This window comes from Xenopus tropicalis, chromosome 6, assembly GCF_000004195.4.
Source record: "Xenopus tropicalis strain Nigerian chromosome 6, UCB_Xtro_10.0, whole genome shotgun sequence".
Classification (NCBI taxonomy): Eukaryota; Metazoa; Chordata; class Amphibia; order Anura; family Pipidae; genus Xenopus; species Xenopus tropicalis.
The window spans coordinates 94,646,653-94,663,482 of record NC_030682.2 but is presented as its reverse complement, the minus strand read 5'-3'; the positions used below and the strand labels follow the sequence as shown (position 1 = coordinate 94,663,482).

Genomic DNA, 16,830 nt, shown 5'->3' with positions numbered 1-16,830 from the left:
TACCAGTGTATTTTTTCCTACCATGTTTTCTGGGATGTATAAAATTAGCACAATATTTATTTTGTTTGGGCAAACAAGTAGGTCTAACTACATATGGCCAGCTTAAAATAATGTTTAGCTTCTGTGTTGGTTCAAAACCTCTTATGCCACTTTACCAAATGAAAAATACTGAACAGTATTGGCTCTGCTGGACTGTCAAAGGGCAATAACATCCCATTAATATCACCAATGATACAGTACATACTGCTTACTAAACAGTGCTTTCTAGTTACAGTTGAGTTAATCAGTCTTGGTTGATTATATAACTTTTAGGTCCCAAAACAAGATGTTCAGGATAACTTTCTAAATAAGACCTTTTATCTGGAATGTTTATGTCCCAAGGGTTTTTGGAGAAGGGCACCATGCGAAAATCTACTGAAACACATTTAAAGGAAAAACCTATACACAACTCTAGATGACAGCAAAACTATTATAGGAACACTTAATTAAGCAAGACATGAAAGAAATACCTCAGAATTACATTATATTCTCAGTTTATGAAGTGTTCTGGATAAAAGATATCCATGTAATAGGTTCCATAACTGTGCAATATTAGCAGTGTTAAGCCCTCAGCCCTACTGGCTATTTGTACACTGCAACTCCAAGTATAATAATGTTGGGGGGAAGAAGATGAACAGAGAGTTCATAGGTTGTGCACCCCTTCCTTGCATTCTGTTAAGTGGAGAGGTCACAGCCTTTCAACATTGCTCCAGCCCACCATTTTTTTTTAAAGATGGGCAAAAGAGTGGATTTTGGTAAAATAAAATGGGGCTGATCATTTCTACCACCCAGCAAAGGACTGGATCATAGTAGGTGCCTAGCCCAATGGGAACTCAATAGCTGCCTATAGATGCCTGAAAGTCAGGAGGGGCCAAGGCAAGATCTAATGTTGGCCCCTGCATAGCTGGCCTTACTCTACCCTGCATCTGTTAGCAAAAGATCTGTTTATTTACCTTTCATAGTTCCCCTAAATATACCACTGAAATCAACAGTTAATACATAGCACTGGTATATACTATAGTCAAGAAAAAGAACAAACTTTGCACTGTTACGTCACTGTACTCTACTCAGTGTACTGATGGTACGGGAGCTGTAAGAACAAGCCTTAAGCACACAGCACATAAAGAAATACCATTAACGGCTTACAACTTGCATACCACTTAGTAATGTGAATAAGGAACGCGCTACAGATGGTTTAATGTTGAGTCTTCAATCAGTTCTATTTTGACAGATGACACGAAAGGCTACTCATTTGGAGCCCTTAAATTCAACATCTGCCAGGTGCAAAGTGCTTTGGATTGGATAATAAGGAACCCTTTGAATAACCACTGATGTCCCCAGCAAGAGCAAATTACAGTGCCATTTTATAGCTAGAACTCCATTTTCCGCATATGATGATTAGGCTGGAGAGAGACACTGCTTTTGGTGCTGCAGCTGTTGCTGAACTACAACTCACCAAGCGCACTTATAAGGCCAGGAAAAATAAAAAACCCTTTCAAGCTAGTAATTGTGTAGAAATATAAATTTACATTGACTCCAAAACATAACGCGGATGTGCCACACTGGCAAAGGAGAAACTGCCAAACATTTTCAGTACTTTCATTTCCCTGTAGATTTATACCATCTCTTTGGATCTTTACAAACCAAAGTACATTCTGAAAAGTTTCTTAAGTCTATTGGTGGTCCTTTGACCAATCCAGTTACTAGCTGTATCATGCTGAAAGGGGAAATTAAAGCACAGGTAAATAAAGAATTGTAAAATAGTTGTTTCTATCAGATGCTCCTAATGTCCATGTACTTTTTGGCATCCTCTAATAAATTCAAATACAATAGAGTACAGCTGGGTTTTTGTGGACTTCTAAAACGGGTTGTTTTACCCAGATGCCAATACTGATGGCAAATTCACAGCAGAGAGAAAGGCCTTTTTACAGGCAAAAGTGTAAACCTTCCACCTGCCATAACCAATATATATATATATGTAGCTCACTGTTTTGATCCATCCTCAGGACCTGCAGGGTGGGTATCAGGTTGGTTCACTAGAATATGAACTCATATACACTAGGCCAAATATGGCACAATATAACACTGTGAATATCTCACATTTCACATGCAAAATCCAAGTATCACTGAAAAGGGTCCATGAAGCTGCAAACAGGTTAATTATGGAAGCAGCAGCAGACTATCCAGAAACATATTGTGACACTCAACAGGACAGAAGAGAGGCTCAGATGCACCGTTATCAGGTCTGCTAGCAGTGATATCAGGATATCTGATAATAAAATATATATTTAATTAGCGGCAGCGTGGGTGGGAACGGACATTTTGTGGAAAGTGTTTCCATTCCAAGACAAACACAAGTTAAATAAGGCTGGGCGTGACTCCATCACGTGGCTGTGCCGCTACATCACTTTCCAACACTCCCTAGTGACCTGTCAGGATGGGAAGTTTCTAAATGGGAAATCTACCACTGGGCACCGCGTGGGACACATTAACCCTAACAAGGTCAGCCACAATTAGAGGAAAATAGTTTCCATAGACTTTCCAGTTGCTAGGTTAATTATCATTTTGCCATGTGTGACCTTTCCATTATAAAACAATCCACCTTGTGTCACTGATGTTAATGGCTAGCTTTTTTTTCTCCTTTGTAATATAGCCCAATTCTGCACATTTAATTAGAGCGCTGAACTTTTAAATAGTTATGGGATTTAAAAAGTCACTTTAATGTGAAATTGCCCTGACCCGGAACATCTCTACTATGTGAAGTACGTGGCCTGTCTGGGATTCATGGCAGAAAGATATGGGGGACACATGGACAGACAATAACTCTTTCAGAGAGACAGGAAAGTTTGAAAGCAAACTTGTTTTACATTTATATAGTGACCACTTTTAGATTGTAACCTCTAACATTTATGCTGAAAATGTATAAACACATTTAATAACAATCTAAGAACATTCACACTGGGGGGGTGTAGTCTAGCACATACAAGATGACTTCAGACACAGGCGTTCTCAGCAAATAATGCTTCATTAAAAAAGTGCTTTAGCTTCAAACAAACATTTTTAATACAAACAGACATAAGTAGTATGGTAATTAAATGTAAATACATGTGCTACCTCACAAATGCTTTTTTGGCTATTTGGCACAGGGCTGCCAAGTCTAAATAGAAAAACCCTCAAGCCGGAAACTGGGTGGGCAAAAGGATAATGTGTTTAATAAGTGCAACTTTTTTTTTGTATCGAATAAAAAAAAACACTCACACACAGGCTGGCTTTGTCACCCCTGATCCCAGTTATTTAGCAGGGCTGTAAGCATTTCTATGGCAGGGGGCAGAAATGATGCCTCTAAAGCTACCTGTTCCAGCAAAGCAGCACATTGCCTATCCTTGTTTCATTGCCTTTTAGATTGACTCAAATTGCTGAGAATAAAATCAATGTTAGTCTGGCTCAGTCCTGGCACAGACATATCCCCCTAAGTTGCATATAGCTGGTATCTTTTTGACTAAATGCCTTTTGTTCTATTTTTAATTTCTAATAGCAGGACTGTCCATTATTTATTAACATATTCAAAGAACAGATTTGATTAAAAACTGATATCATGCAATCATGATTTCACCCCAACCTGCCCTTGAGCAAAAAAAAAAAAAAAAATCACTTAGACGGCTGCATTCTTCCAACAGTTCACCAGTTGAACAGTGTCCCATTAATAGGGACATTTTCTATCTCAAAAAGTTAAACCTAAACTAAGGGCAGTAAAAAGTTACATGCAGGGGGCATAACCTACATTTTTGAGAAAGCAGAACAGAACCAAACATTATCACTGTAACTGTCCATTTGCAGAAAGGCTTGGTATACAAATGACCATTAAATCATCCGGTGGCATGTGATAAGAATCCTCCAGTTATCTTCCTCCGGCTAGTAACATGTTTATTGCTTTTGGATCAGAAATGTTTGCATAATAGAACATAAAAAACAAAACAAGAGAGGGTGAACATAAAGTATTGTTCCTCCGTTACTAATGGCAAGAAAGTGTTGGAATCCCAATGACAACATGCATCGATGCCCTGAGCAAGATCACTTTTGCCATTGCACCATATCCTAGGAAAGTGCTATTTTAGTGTGAAAACCTGTGGAATTGGAAGGATATTCTTCAGCAAAACAAATATGGTTGATAAGGCCTCTCCAGTTTATAAATGTTGTTAGAAGCACAACTCACAAAGGACAATATGATTACACAGGCCTGCATCCACCTTCTGTAATGAGAGGTTTGCTGGCAGTAAATCAGCAACGACCGTCTGCCCCCTACTACAATGCACTCTCAGATGACAGCCATGACACGATCACTGACAGTAACTACCTTTAACCACATTGGGCTGTGAAATACAATGACCTGAGAGGCAAGGCAAAGGGAAAGTTACAATGTGCAGTAAGGTTAACACTGTCTGTAAGAGAGTGCATTTCAGGATCAATGTATGATTGCACTTACTAGCTAAGCAGTTCCTCATCTATTTATTCAAAACCTAGCTGAAAAAATAGACATATGTTCATTGCTGCTTATTAATCCCATTCTAAGCATAAATAGAAGAACCATTTGTTTTCTAGTTTTTTTCCACCATAATTATTGGCTGAGTATATATTTAACGAGCACTCTAAATCCTACTGACTGTTCAGTGAAGCACATTGGTATACCCAGTGGCTGGCCCAATAACCTTTCATTTGAGATGAATGCAAAACATTTGCTAGCGCTGTTCCCAGGATAGCCAATGCATATTATACATATAACTGGTAGTTGTTCCTAATTTGGTACTGTCAAATATGGCAGGAAAGTACTCCAAGGGATATATAGTTAATTATATTACCCCCCCTGTTGAAAAATATAGGAATATTATAAGCCACCAATGAGTTCCATGATCATACATAAGCACAAGGCTGAAGGCCTTTGATACAGGTCATGGAACGGCAAGGTGCCTTCTAATATCCTCATATTTTACAACAGGAGGTACATTATTATAATACACAAGTTTCACATCAAGTGAAGAATTTACATTAATAAACTCTGTTTATAAAGATAAAGATGCTCTTGTGTATTTTAATATTATATAGCAGTGTTCCTCAACCAGTGGCTTGTTAGGGACATGTTGCTCACCACCCCCTTTGATGTTGCTCCCAGTGGCCTCAAGGTAGGTGCCCATTTTTACATTTCTGGCTTGGAGGCAAGTTTTGACCACATGGGGCTACCAAATAGCCAATCACAGTCCTTATTTGGCACCCCAAATAACTTCTCTCATACTTATGTGGCTCACCAACACCTTTTACAGCTGTAGAGTGTGGCTACAAGTAAAAAAGGATTGAGATCCTTGCTGTATAGTGTGGGAACAATATAGGACTGCTACAAGGATCCAGTTTAAGGTAGGCTATAGGTGATAACTAAATTATACTAATGTTTTTATAACAGAGCTGCAGTACCACTTATCCATGCATAACAGAACTATGCAACTGCAGCTATGGCTACCACTTTTCCCTGTTTATCTTCCAGCTGCATAATGCTTAATACTTTGTGTTTTATGGATAAGGGATCTGTAGTTTGGATCACCATATCTTAAGTCTGCTAAAAATCATTTAAATTAAATAAACCCAACAGAATTGTTTTGCCACCAATATGCATCCATGCAACTTATCAAGTACAGGGCACTGTTTTATTACTACAGAGAAAAAAAAGACCATTAAAAATATAGAATTATTTGCTTCAAGTGGACTCATTGGGAGATGGCCCTCCCTTAATTAGGGGCTTTCTGGAAAACAAGTTTCTTGATAAGGGATCCCATACCTGTATAGAAAACTAGCCAACATGCAATGAAAAACAAAACATTGCTTCCACAGTGTCACATTTACAGACATTTTAAACAGCACAACCAATAAGAGGCTAAAAATGTTTAATAACCATCACTTCCTTTAACAACCTGTAGCCATCAGAAAAATGAAAGAGCTTACAGCCAACCCACAGAGAGCATTTCCAGCAACCACAGTCACAAGTGCAGCAAACAGCTAGCTAATATTCCTGCCATTCCTTTCACCTGACATAGGCAGGCATAAGGATAGAACATATTGGGAAGGTTTTTAGCGTGTCCTTGGCACAAACGTACTGTGCACAACCTGATGCTGGTTAAGGTATATATATAAAAAAAAAAAACACAGAAAAACCATAAAACAGAGACTAGTTCTGCAGGGTACTATAAAGAACTAACTATAACCTTAAATCATATAAACTTTACTAATCAGGCGAAAAAAAAGGTATTCAGAGTTACTAGAATATATAAACAGGACCTTCAAGCTGTAGGGAAAAGTGGGGAGTTGTAATGCAACCACAATTATGTGCGGCAGGTTTCAGTTAGACTTCTAAAACAATCTCATTGTCCATAGATGTAAAATCAAATATAATTAGCGAAGTACAGAAATGACCAAAGTAGTGCTCAATACACGAGTAGGAGAGTCCATGCAAAGGATGTATGGATCTCCATATTCTTACCTCCAGGTGCTCTAATATATAAGGGGGGTTGGTCATGCCTAGCCGCAGCATAGCGCCCTCAGGGATAACTTCAACCAGCTTCCATAAGAGCGTTGGGAGATCTGTCCCAATGTCTCTGCCATAAGCTCCAGTGTCTTCGCTGGTCAGCCAGATCTCACAGACACCCTCTGTGAATAAACCAAGGAGATAATTAGTTCATTTTTTTTTTTTTTAATTTTATCATACAGCTGTTCCTTTTTAATTTGGTATTTCACAGGGCTATTATGCAGCCGCTGTGGACATTCAATTGTATATTGAAGGGAATACAAGAAAGCTTATCCCTTGGGCAGCAGTGGGTTATTAAGTTCATTTTATGAACACCAGAGTACGGTAACAATGCGGTAAATTACCACCGTGTTCTGAGAGGAGATTTATATTCACTGTTCATGACCAGCATATGGCATCTTAAACAGCATCTCTTTCAGGGCTAATAAAGCACAGCCACTTTCATCTATGTACTCTGCAATGCAAACTTCAGAGTCAGGAAATAAAAGTATCCTTAGCAGCCACAAGCCAGTCTACAAGAAGAAATATGTAAGCAAATGAATGCACTGCCATCATTAGTGGACTTCAATTCAACAGGCAGCCCTGATGTTGTAGTACATCCACTTGTGTAAGTAGAAGTCTCCCATCTCTAAACTCCTCCTTGTGGTATCATGTATTAGCCCACTTAGCAACTACTTTCTTTGTACTTTGTTATGCTAACTACAAAAATATTGGAAAGAAACTACATAGGACTATATGGGACCTGTTATCCAGAATGCTCAGGATCTGGGGTTTTCCAGATGCGTATAAATTTATGAAAAACATGAAAAGGTCGCATAATTTTAACGATATTTTCTTGGTCATTAAGAAAAGTTCTAAACTTTATGAAAAAACATGAATTTTTCGCAATTGTGGTCATCGTGCTTTGATAAATGTGCCCCTAAGTCTACATGCAGTATAAAGGGAAATGAAACAGAGAAAAAATTATTTTTATGTTGTCCAAAGGGTTCTGGGGACGGTCACACACTTTCAAAAGCCTCATTTTCGGAACAGCAACAACCCAAAAGTCTTAATCTCACTAACAAGGGAACACTTTGGAAGTTGGGTTGCTTTGTGCTTACAAATGGCAATTCGGCAGTAACTGGGCAGTGCTCATTAAGAAAAATTTTCCCCTTCCGTGTTCACGTGGCGATATTTAACCCTTCAAAACCTAATTAGCATATGGATTCGGTTCGGCCAGGACCGTGGATTCGGCCGAATCCAAACCCTGCCGAAAAAGGCCAAATCGTGCCCGAATACCAAACCAAATCCTGGATTTGGTGCATCCCTACTCCTTGAGCGAGTCGAGTCTGCTGATGACATATAAAGTATTTCTTTAAAATAAAAAAAGTTTCCCAAAGAACAAGTAACTAATATCCAATGAACAACAAAGGCCACAAACACATCTGTGATTTTATGGCAATTGTTTTCCAAACTTTGAGGTTTGATTACATAGATGGACACCATTTCAGGAGAGACCTGTGGCTGCTTTGCTATGAGAGTTGCAAGGAAGAAAGCTTGGCAGCAGCAAAGCAAACAATTTGGATACCCCAATACATAAATCTTAACCAATATATAAAATCATAACCACTAGCATATGAACAAAAAAAAGAGGCAGCACTATCAAAGCTTGTAGAGTGAAAATAACTATAGTTTTCATTACAAATAACAAACTTTCCTACAAAAAAATAAACTGACCTTGCAAAACTGGCATGGGCCACTGTTTAAGACATTTATTTAAGACACAGTAGTGGGTTTTTAGAAACAAGCATAAAAAAATAAATAAATAAAAGCAATCTGAGCCATAAAAGCAACATAAAGCATAAGAAATATTATGTGCTAGAACCATTAACATAGAACATAGAAACTAACATTAACATAGAAACTATTGAAGTGGGCAATAAAGAAACACTCACAATGTTGAAGCAATAGTTCTCCATGTTAGCCTCATTCAAATCAATTTCTCAGTCTAATTCCTCGATATTTACCCATGATGTTTGATTCATATATGTATGACTGTTCATTCTTTTCTGGGTCAAGCCTTTGTGTGGAGTGATGGTATATATAGATTAATACTAATGCTGGCATAAGCATTAGATTTCACATGCATTATTTCCCTCCTGGGTGCTGAAGTACATCACACAAATCTAATTTCCAAGTATTAGAACCGCAATAAGATTAAAATCCTGCTCCTTTATTTTACTGGTATGATTTAAAGAATTTTCTACTTAAAGGAGAACTAAACCCCCCCAGGTACAAAAGCCCCCTTAACTGCCCTGCATCAACCCCCCTCACCTCTCCCTTCTTGCATAGCTTATAACTTTGAAAAGTGGCCCAAAAGAAAAACCCATGCTAAAAAAGCAAAGCAGTTAAGGGGGCGTTTGTACCTGGGGGAGGGGGTTTAGTTCTCCTTTAAGAGTAGATGGACTTTTAGTCACATAAAAGTTCTACGTGTGTAAAAGCAGAGGTAGTTCAAGTGAGAAATAGGAAACATGGCTACCTATAATTAAGAATCATTCCTACCCCTAAAAGAATGAGAGCCAAGCCCAAGTCTGCATCAAGGTACAGGGAGAGTGTCCAATAAAGCAAACCTCTGAAAATGAAAGGCATCATTGAACTTCTAAACCTTAAATGGAAACCCATGGTTTCAAGAGAATTAATGAAGCCTCTTAAAGATTAATGGAATATCCATACCTGTCCAGCCTTGTATACAAACACAATACCCTTAAACCAGCACAGTTTCCCCTTTGTAGTACTGAATAAGTGCAGTGAATAAAAATCAGCATGATAACACTCTGCAGCTCAGCTCTTGGAGGAAGCAGGCCTTCACTTTGCACAATTTCAGAAGCATTTCTATATTAAGAGTCCTTCAGCATAAAAACAGCTTTCTCTGTTTGACTGAGTGCTACAAGTTGCACAATGCATTTATAAGACAGAGGGAAAAAATATTTTCTTAAAGATAATCAGTACAGAAAAGTAAGACTTTATGTATGTGTTCCAAAAATAGACATTAATTGCCCTGTATTTCAGCTGGTGCTAAGTATCTTTAAAAATGCAACAAACAGCACCTTGAACAAGTATTAACACTAGGGTCACCACCTTTGCCAGGCTTTAAACCCAGGCCAAGGGGGAGGACCACTGACCATGTGGGGTGGAGGGGGGGGTGCTGACATCATCAGCATATGTGATGCCACTGTGATGCCACTTAGAAAACTATATTTATTCTGCAGAAAGCTTAACCATACCTGGGTAAAAAGATAACAGTTGCTTGGTCACCTTAGCTTCCTGCTGTAGCTCTAGCGCCTGGCAGTTCAGATCACACATTCTGATGGGAGGGGGTGAGGGAGAGAGCTGCGCAGACTTGTGCCCCAAACCTAAAGGAGCCTTAAAGGACAAAAAGTCTTTTCACCCAGCATGGCATTATCAAAGGGAAACCTTCTTAGAAAAGGTACATTTGTCTTTCATTTTCTTACAGTATAGTTAATCCAACAATGGCCACTAGGACATGTAACCCTTGAAGTTTGTCTTGTACCTTTTTCTATATGTATGCATTTGGGCTTTATCTCTAAAGGTGGCCACACACCATCGGTCGCACGAAAGATCGTCAGACCCGCCACTAACCTTCAGGGCTGAAACGGCAGATAAGGAGGTAGAAACAATAGGATTTCTACCTCCTTCTGCCGATTCAGCCCTGACGGCAGATTTTGCTCAGGTGCCTTCTATGGCGCCCGATCAAAATCTTTTGACCTGGCCAATCGGCGAGTCGACCGATATCAGCAGCCTCCTGCGATACTGGTCGACTCGCCGACTTGCCATACACGCACTGAATATCGTACGAATGGCCAGCTTAACAGTTTTGGTATCTTAGAAAGAAAGAAAGCGAAAAACTAAGTAAGCTTTATCAGAAAGGTCTATGTAAATACAGCCATAAGCACTCACAGAAACGCAGCACCGACTTCTCTGAAAAAAAGATAAGTTGTGTCTATAATTCCTGTGTCAGAGACACGCAGCTTTCTGTTCTCTGCTGCTCCCCCCTCCCTCAAGAATGCTAAGCACTCACCCCCCCCCCCTTGGAATGTGGATCTGAACCAATCAGCAGGAAGCTGACTCTTAGGGGCACATTTACTTATCCACGAACGCTCCGACCGTACGCTCGATTGGTCCAATCATATTTTTCGCGACTTTTTCGTACATCGGATCAGTTTTGCCGCTGTTTGCAATCGTTCGGTGCGAAAATTTCGTGACTTTCAGATCGCCAATATGATATTATCGTGACTAATACCATTTTTCGGAAGCATTTTCATGATATTTGTTTCCAATCCGAATTTTTCCCATTCTGGATTCGAACTTGTGTTTTGATAAATCTGCCCCATAGTCTTACTAACTGTGCAGGAGTGAGGAATTATTGGAACTTTCTTTACACAGCTCAGTGTTTTTTCTTCCTGTTTGGCTTCAGATCTTCTGAACAGGAGAAATATGGGGAGACTTAAGGGCACTATTGAGACAACTGAAGGTATGCCTGCAGCTTGAGATTAACTCTTTACTAGCCTTTCCTTCTCCTTTAAGCTGGCCATACACACACCGATATCGTACGAAACCTTGTTGGATGACCATTACTTAAGTCTTCTAAAAAATATTTGAATATTAAATAAGCCCAATAGGATTGTCCACCAATATGGATTCATGCAGCTTAGTTAACTTAACTTAGTACAAGCCGCAGTTTTATTATTACAGAGAAAAAGGGAATCATTTTTAAAAATTAGAATTATATGCTTGAAATTGAATTCTGGGGGAAAAAAGTTCCCCATGATTCCCCTGACTACAGTATGACTGCATCCTACAAAGTACATACAGTACTTGGTTCTACACCAATATTTGTTTTTTGATGCTGATTCTACCAATCAGTATGGGTCCTCCGAGAAAATGATTGAAACCCCTGCCCTACACTGCTGATGCTTATCCATTAGGGTTTTAATGAACAACATGTCCAGAACTGCACCAGATTAATCATATAAAAGCTGGCATATGTGTGTTCAGTCTCTAAAGGTAACTGTCAGAATTCTCCACCAACCAGGACCCTCACATGCCTGCACAAATGAATGCACAGCTACATATGTAAAATGTATTGTATGTAAAATTGTTTTAGTGAAGGCTAAACACTTCGATCATGAGATCATCTTCCTTTTAAGATAAAAAAACTCCATTAGCTGACCTATGTGGGGAAAAACACATTTTTTAATAAGTGGAAAAGGCAGTACATTTCAGAGATTACTTTATAATAAAAAATGCACATTATAAAGATTTCCCTATTACTTTCTTCCCCTTAACAAACTCACCAAAGTCAAAGGCCCACCATTTATCTTACATCTGTGTTCGACTGTCATTACAGATAATGGAGTCCCAAGAATAAGTAATACGCTCATAGAAGACAATTACAATAGTAAATCCACCAAAAGGCTACTTTAAAAAATTAAAAACTGTTTAAGAAAGCAGCCCCTATTAGGGAAATGTCTGAACATCACTATTTTGCAGGTGTAGGCAGCTTTTAAAGTATGGAAACATTAGAGCAAATATTATATAGGAAGTATGCTGTTGTACCTCCAGAAAAGAGAGAAAAAAACCTAATTCACACTGGGTAATACATTCACCACATTTGTGTAATTATAGCCACTAATGGATATTTTTACATACTTTCTACATTTATTTTACAGATTTATATTTTCTGTATTATGAGTAGTATTTCCCATTGACTTAATAGCTATATTCAATAAAGAATCATGTCATATGCCATCAAAACACACAGAATTCTATTTACAATGTCTTGTGTGTTTAATAAATATAAGCAGCTTATAAGTGTTATATTGTGGTGTTTATTGTAGTTGTTTATTCTAGAACATAGTGACTCTCTACAGGTTGTCCCAGCTCTAGGTTCTTAGCACTGACCTTCTCTCTAGCCCTCACTGCATTACCAATATCAACATGACCTCAATGCTATTCCTTTTTCCATCTGAGACTTATTTTGGCAGCATTAAGAACAGCCAAGACCACTGAAATACATCTCTTTCTGAAATCTCAAAGACCATCTGGCAAGGGGAGGCCTGACATAAATGTTTGTCAAAAATTGCCTGCAGTCTCAAGGACAATCAATCTAAGGCTGCCATGCCAACTCCTTGGTCGTGGCCTTTAGAACAAATCACTAGATGAACTTCAGGGTTTTTTATGGCTGAAAGAGACAGGGGAGCTTTGTGAAATGAATTCCATTTTTTTTTCATCTTATTGTGCAGTTTAATGTCAATATCAGCGCATCCATTTTGTTGATCTTGGAAGGGCATTTTTTATTCTTCTTAGAGCAACTAACAAGCTTAAAACTACTGTATTCACAAATATTTCTCATTGCATATTTATATTTTTTAACAATTTCTATATCTGTTCTAGTTTTATCTTTGAATTTTAAAGAATCTACCTTTCCTTTCCTAAAGCAGACAAAAGTTTGCTACAAAACAAATATATAAATATAGCAGCTCAGCTGTGACGTGCTTTCCCCTGTGGCTGGATGACAGGCAATAAGCAATACTACAGGCTTCCCCGGGGTGCATTTAGGAATACCATCGAAGCTATTGGACCTGACTTGGGGGATTGCAGCTGGAGACTAGGAAAGTGAATCTCTGGGGAGGGCCTGGATATGAATTATAGACAGCAAACCCAATGCAAACAATAGTTGCCTGCTTTGTACTCTTTGCTGAACGATTGGCCTAAAAGATGTTTATATGCCTTGATGCATTGCTGGCAGCAAACAAAAGGACATTTATTACAAATAAAAGAATTTGCCAAGAGAGCCAAACAAGCTAAAAAACATTTTTTTCTCGCTCTTTTTATAACATTATATCAGCACGTGCAAATCTATACATAAAATTCTTCTGGACAGTACTCTAAATTGCATCATGGAAGTGACGCAATGAAAATGAAAACACAATTTTTGGACATGACATTCCTGGTTGTTTAAGGTTGTTTAATGCAGATTATGTTGCATGTCATTTCTACATGCTGTTTACATAGATGGAACTAAAAATATAGTTTTAAAATTGTACATTTGAGATTTAATAATATTCATAAAGTGAAGCGGAATTTGCTAGTGCTTCATAATAAAATACCAGATAACTAAATAGCCAAATTATTCTTACTAAACACATTGGTAAGTAGTCCCTTTTTAAGCCATGGATAAATCTAAGAGACCTTTACTACCTAGAGCAGTGCTGTCCAACTGGTGGCCCACGGGCCAGACCCCCCATGTGGTCCCCCCCCTCCCTGGCTGCTGTGACTGCTTACTTTTGTGTAAGCATTAAATAGTATCAGCACAGTTATGGCACCTATTATTCAGAATGCTTGGGATCTGGGGTTTTCCGGATAAGGGATCTTTCCATAATTTGGATCTCCATACCGTAAGTCTGATAAAAATAATTTAAATATTGAATAGACCCAATAGGATTGTTTTTCCCCCAATAAGGAATAATTATATTTTAGCGGAGATCAAGTACAAGTAAAGTCATTGATTTCTTTGCTAAATATGATGGCTGATCAAGAACCATTTAGGGTAGAATTCTGCTGGACAGAAACAGTAGAAGCTCTATTTCAGATTTTTTTTTGGGGGGGGGGGATAGCAAAAAATGCTGTTAAATCCACAAAACTGTTAAATCGGTCAGATGTGATAAAATAGATCTTCAAGTAATTAAAGCACAGGGGCTGTCTTTGCTTGCAATACATTATTTTAATGTGTTACATTTTAAGCAGTTCAGCATTAAAGGGAACTCTCCCCAAACACAACTTTTGCTTTTTCAAAAGGAGAACTTAATTTCAAATATGCACCCTTTCATGATTTATAATATATGATTTATTATATATGTAATAATATGGTTTGGAACAGTTACCTAAGCCCAGCCCCAGTTCTCTTCAGCCTGCATCCTCTAAATCCCACTAAATCCCTGGACATGTGATGTCAATATGGAAAGCACAGTGCAAAGCATTATGGTTTATGTAGTTCTTGCATGCTGTCGGTAAACTGTGGAGACATTGTTGCTATTTGTAACATTGATGTTTTAGTCCCTCCACCCCAGACAGAATTTCAAATGATGCAGAAAGAGAAGAACTGTTTTGCAGTTGTATTTCAGCATATATTGGGGGTTTCTGTGTTGTGTGGGGCTCTTTAACAACATTTGATTCAGAAGCTGGAGTTCCCCTTTAATGTTACACTACGGCACAGCATTTGCAGGACATCTTTGTCAGATACTCAGCCGAATGCAATAAAAGATATGTGGATGGTCACAAGAGGCGCAAACTAACTGGAACGCACTACAGAAGGGCCCAAGGCAATGTATGCATCTGGGCAGAATTTTAGATATCTTTATACAAATGTTAAAAAAAAAAAAAAAAATGAAAAAGTACAAACAGGTATTTTGTTTACACAAAATTTTGGTAAAATACGTCAAAATGTACTGTAAATTTTGTAAATTGGGGGGACCACAAAAATTTTTTTTTTTTTTTTTTGGAAAATCTCAAAACTGATAACGACAAGAAGCAAGTTTCCATACTGTTATATGCTGAATGTACAGAAACATCTGGATTCTGCAGCATTTGTGTTACAGTGATCCAAAGACCAGGCTAAGTTGCCTAACAGCATATTCAGCCCCAAATGCCTTATATTTTCCCTTATGTTTGGGTGGTAGTGCTCCTGTACAGGTTTTATTGATGATAATATCTAGCAATCGTACAATTGTTTTAGAGCATGGTCTTCTCTTCAAGTAAAAGGCTGAATACAAAGTTCAGAAGGTTACTGGACGTAGCCTAAATGGCACGGATTCCCATTGCTCCTTATTTTGATAACAGTTTATTATTTAGAAGAATATATACAATATGGTTCTGAAGAGCATGCTGTTTAAAAAGCATTTTTATCATTTGATATTAGTGCATTGTCCCAGAAAAAAGAAACTCTTTAGAACAATGCTGTGTCCTTAGAAAAGCATTTTTAGCAACTTAAAATAATGTAAAGAAACAAATACAAGGAAAGAATACTGTAGTATGCGCAACAGTATTACAGGAACACAATTTATGACATAAATCACAGGACAGTGTATATATCTATCAATTGCCTGACAATCTAATTAAATTAATGACCCACATTTTATTGCATATTTTGTACTCATCCCTTCTTTTTATACTTCTCATGGAAACTTTCTTTTATATCCTACATTTCCTCAAAGTTGTCACCAGTAGCAATGGATCAACCAATTAGTCATTATGATAGATGATGCCATTAATCCTTGGTGAAAGCTTGATACATGAGAGTTCGACACTCAGGAAAAAAAAACAACCATGTACAGACTTGGTTCCCACCCAGATACTTTATGTCTTTCCGAATCTGGAGCCCTAAGGTCCCTCCAGACATTGTGATCTCACCCCTCTACAGGTCTTTATAGACTTTTGTTAGATCATGGGGCAAATAATTCTCCCATTCACTGGAATGGCCAATATATTGGTCAACCTCTAAAGGAAAACTATACCCCCAAACAATGTAGGTCTCTTTAAGAATATATTGCATAAACAAGCTCATATGTAAAACCCTGATTCATCTAAATAAACCATTTTCATAAATATATACTTTTTTTAGTAAGTAGTATAATACTACTACTATAATAATAGTTTTCCTTAAGGTTCCAGACCAATCAATCCATGGGCCAAACAGCATGTATAGTATGGCCACACACAGGCATTGCCAATATCTATTGCTCTGTTCCATTTCACCTGACAGAAGTGCAGAGGAACTGCAACTCCTCTATCTTCCTTACTTATGATGCACCACATAGTTGCCTCCAAATTGAATTAGCCGATCAAATTCAAATGAGAACATAAATACACTTTGGTTGCGGCCAAGGCAGATTGTCTTACATAAAAATGGTGCTGACACCTGGGTACTTTTTTTTTTTGAAGAGCACCTCCATACTGTCATTCCCCTGCTCCAAATATTTTATTTAAAACTTGAACAGATCGGTTTTCAAATAGGACCACAAGATGGTGTTACAACTGCCCCCCCAAAGGTGACAAACATGCCCAGACAGTATGGTCAAAATTTGACAAATGCATGATCATGCATTTAAACATGTATGCAAAGATAAACTAGCTGCCACCAATCAGACATCTAATTCAGTATTACC

At 38.1% G+C, this 16,830-nt stretch overlaps 1 protein-coding gene across 3 annotated transcripts in view; it reads right to left on the bottom strand.

Annotated features, from left to right (window-relative positions):
• The window catches only part of cdkal1 (CDK5 regulatory subunit associated protein 1-like 1), a 477,082-nt gene that overhangs the window by 210,117 nt on the left and 250,135 nt on the right, over positions 1-16,830 (bottom strand). For all 3 annotated transcript variants that reach the window (XM_012964438.3, XM_012964437.3, NM_203863.1), the window contains 1 exon segment: positions 6,563-6,729. In XM_012964438.3, coding sequence (XP_012819892.1) covers positions 6,563-6,729 — 167 coding nt within the window.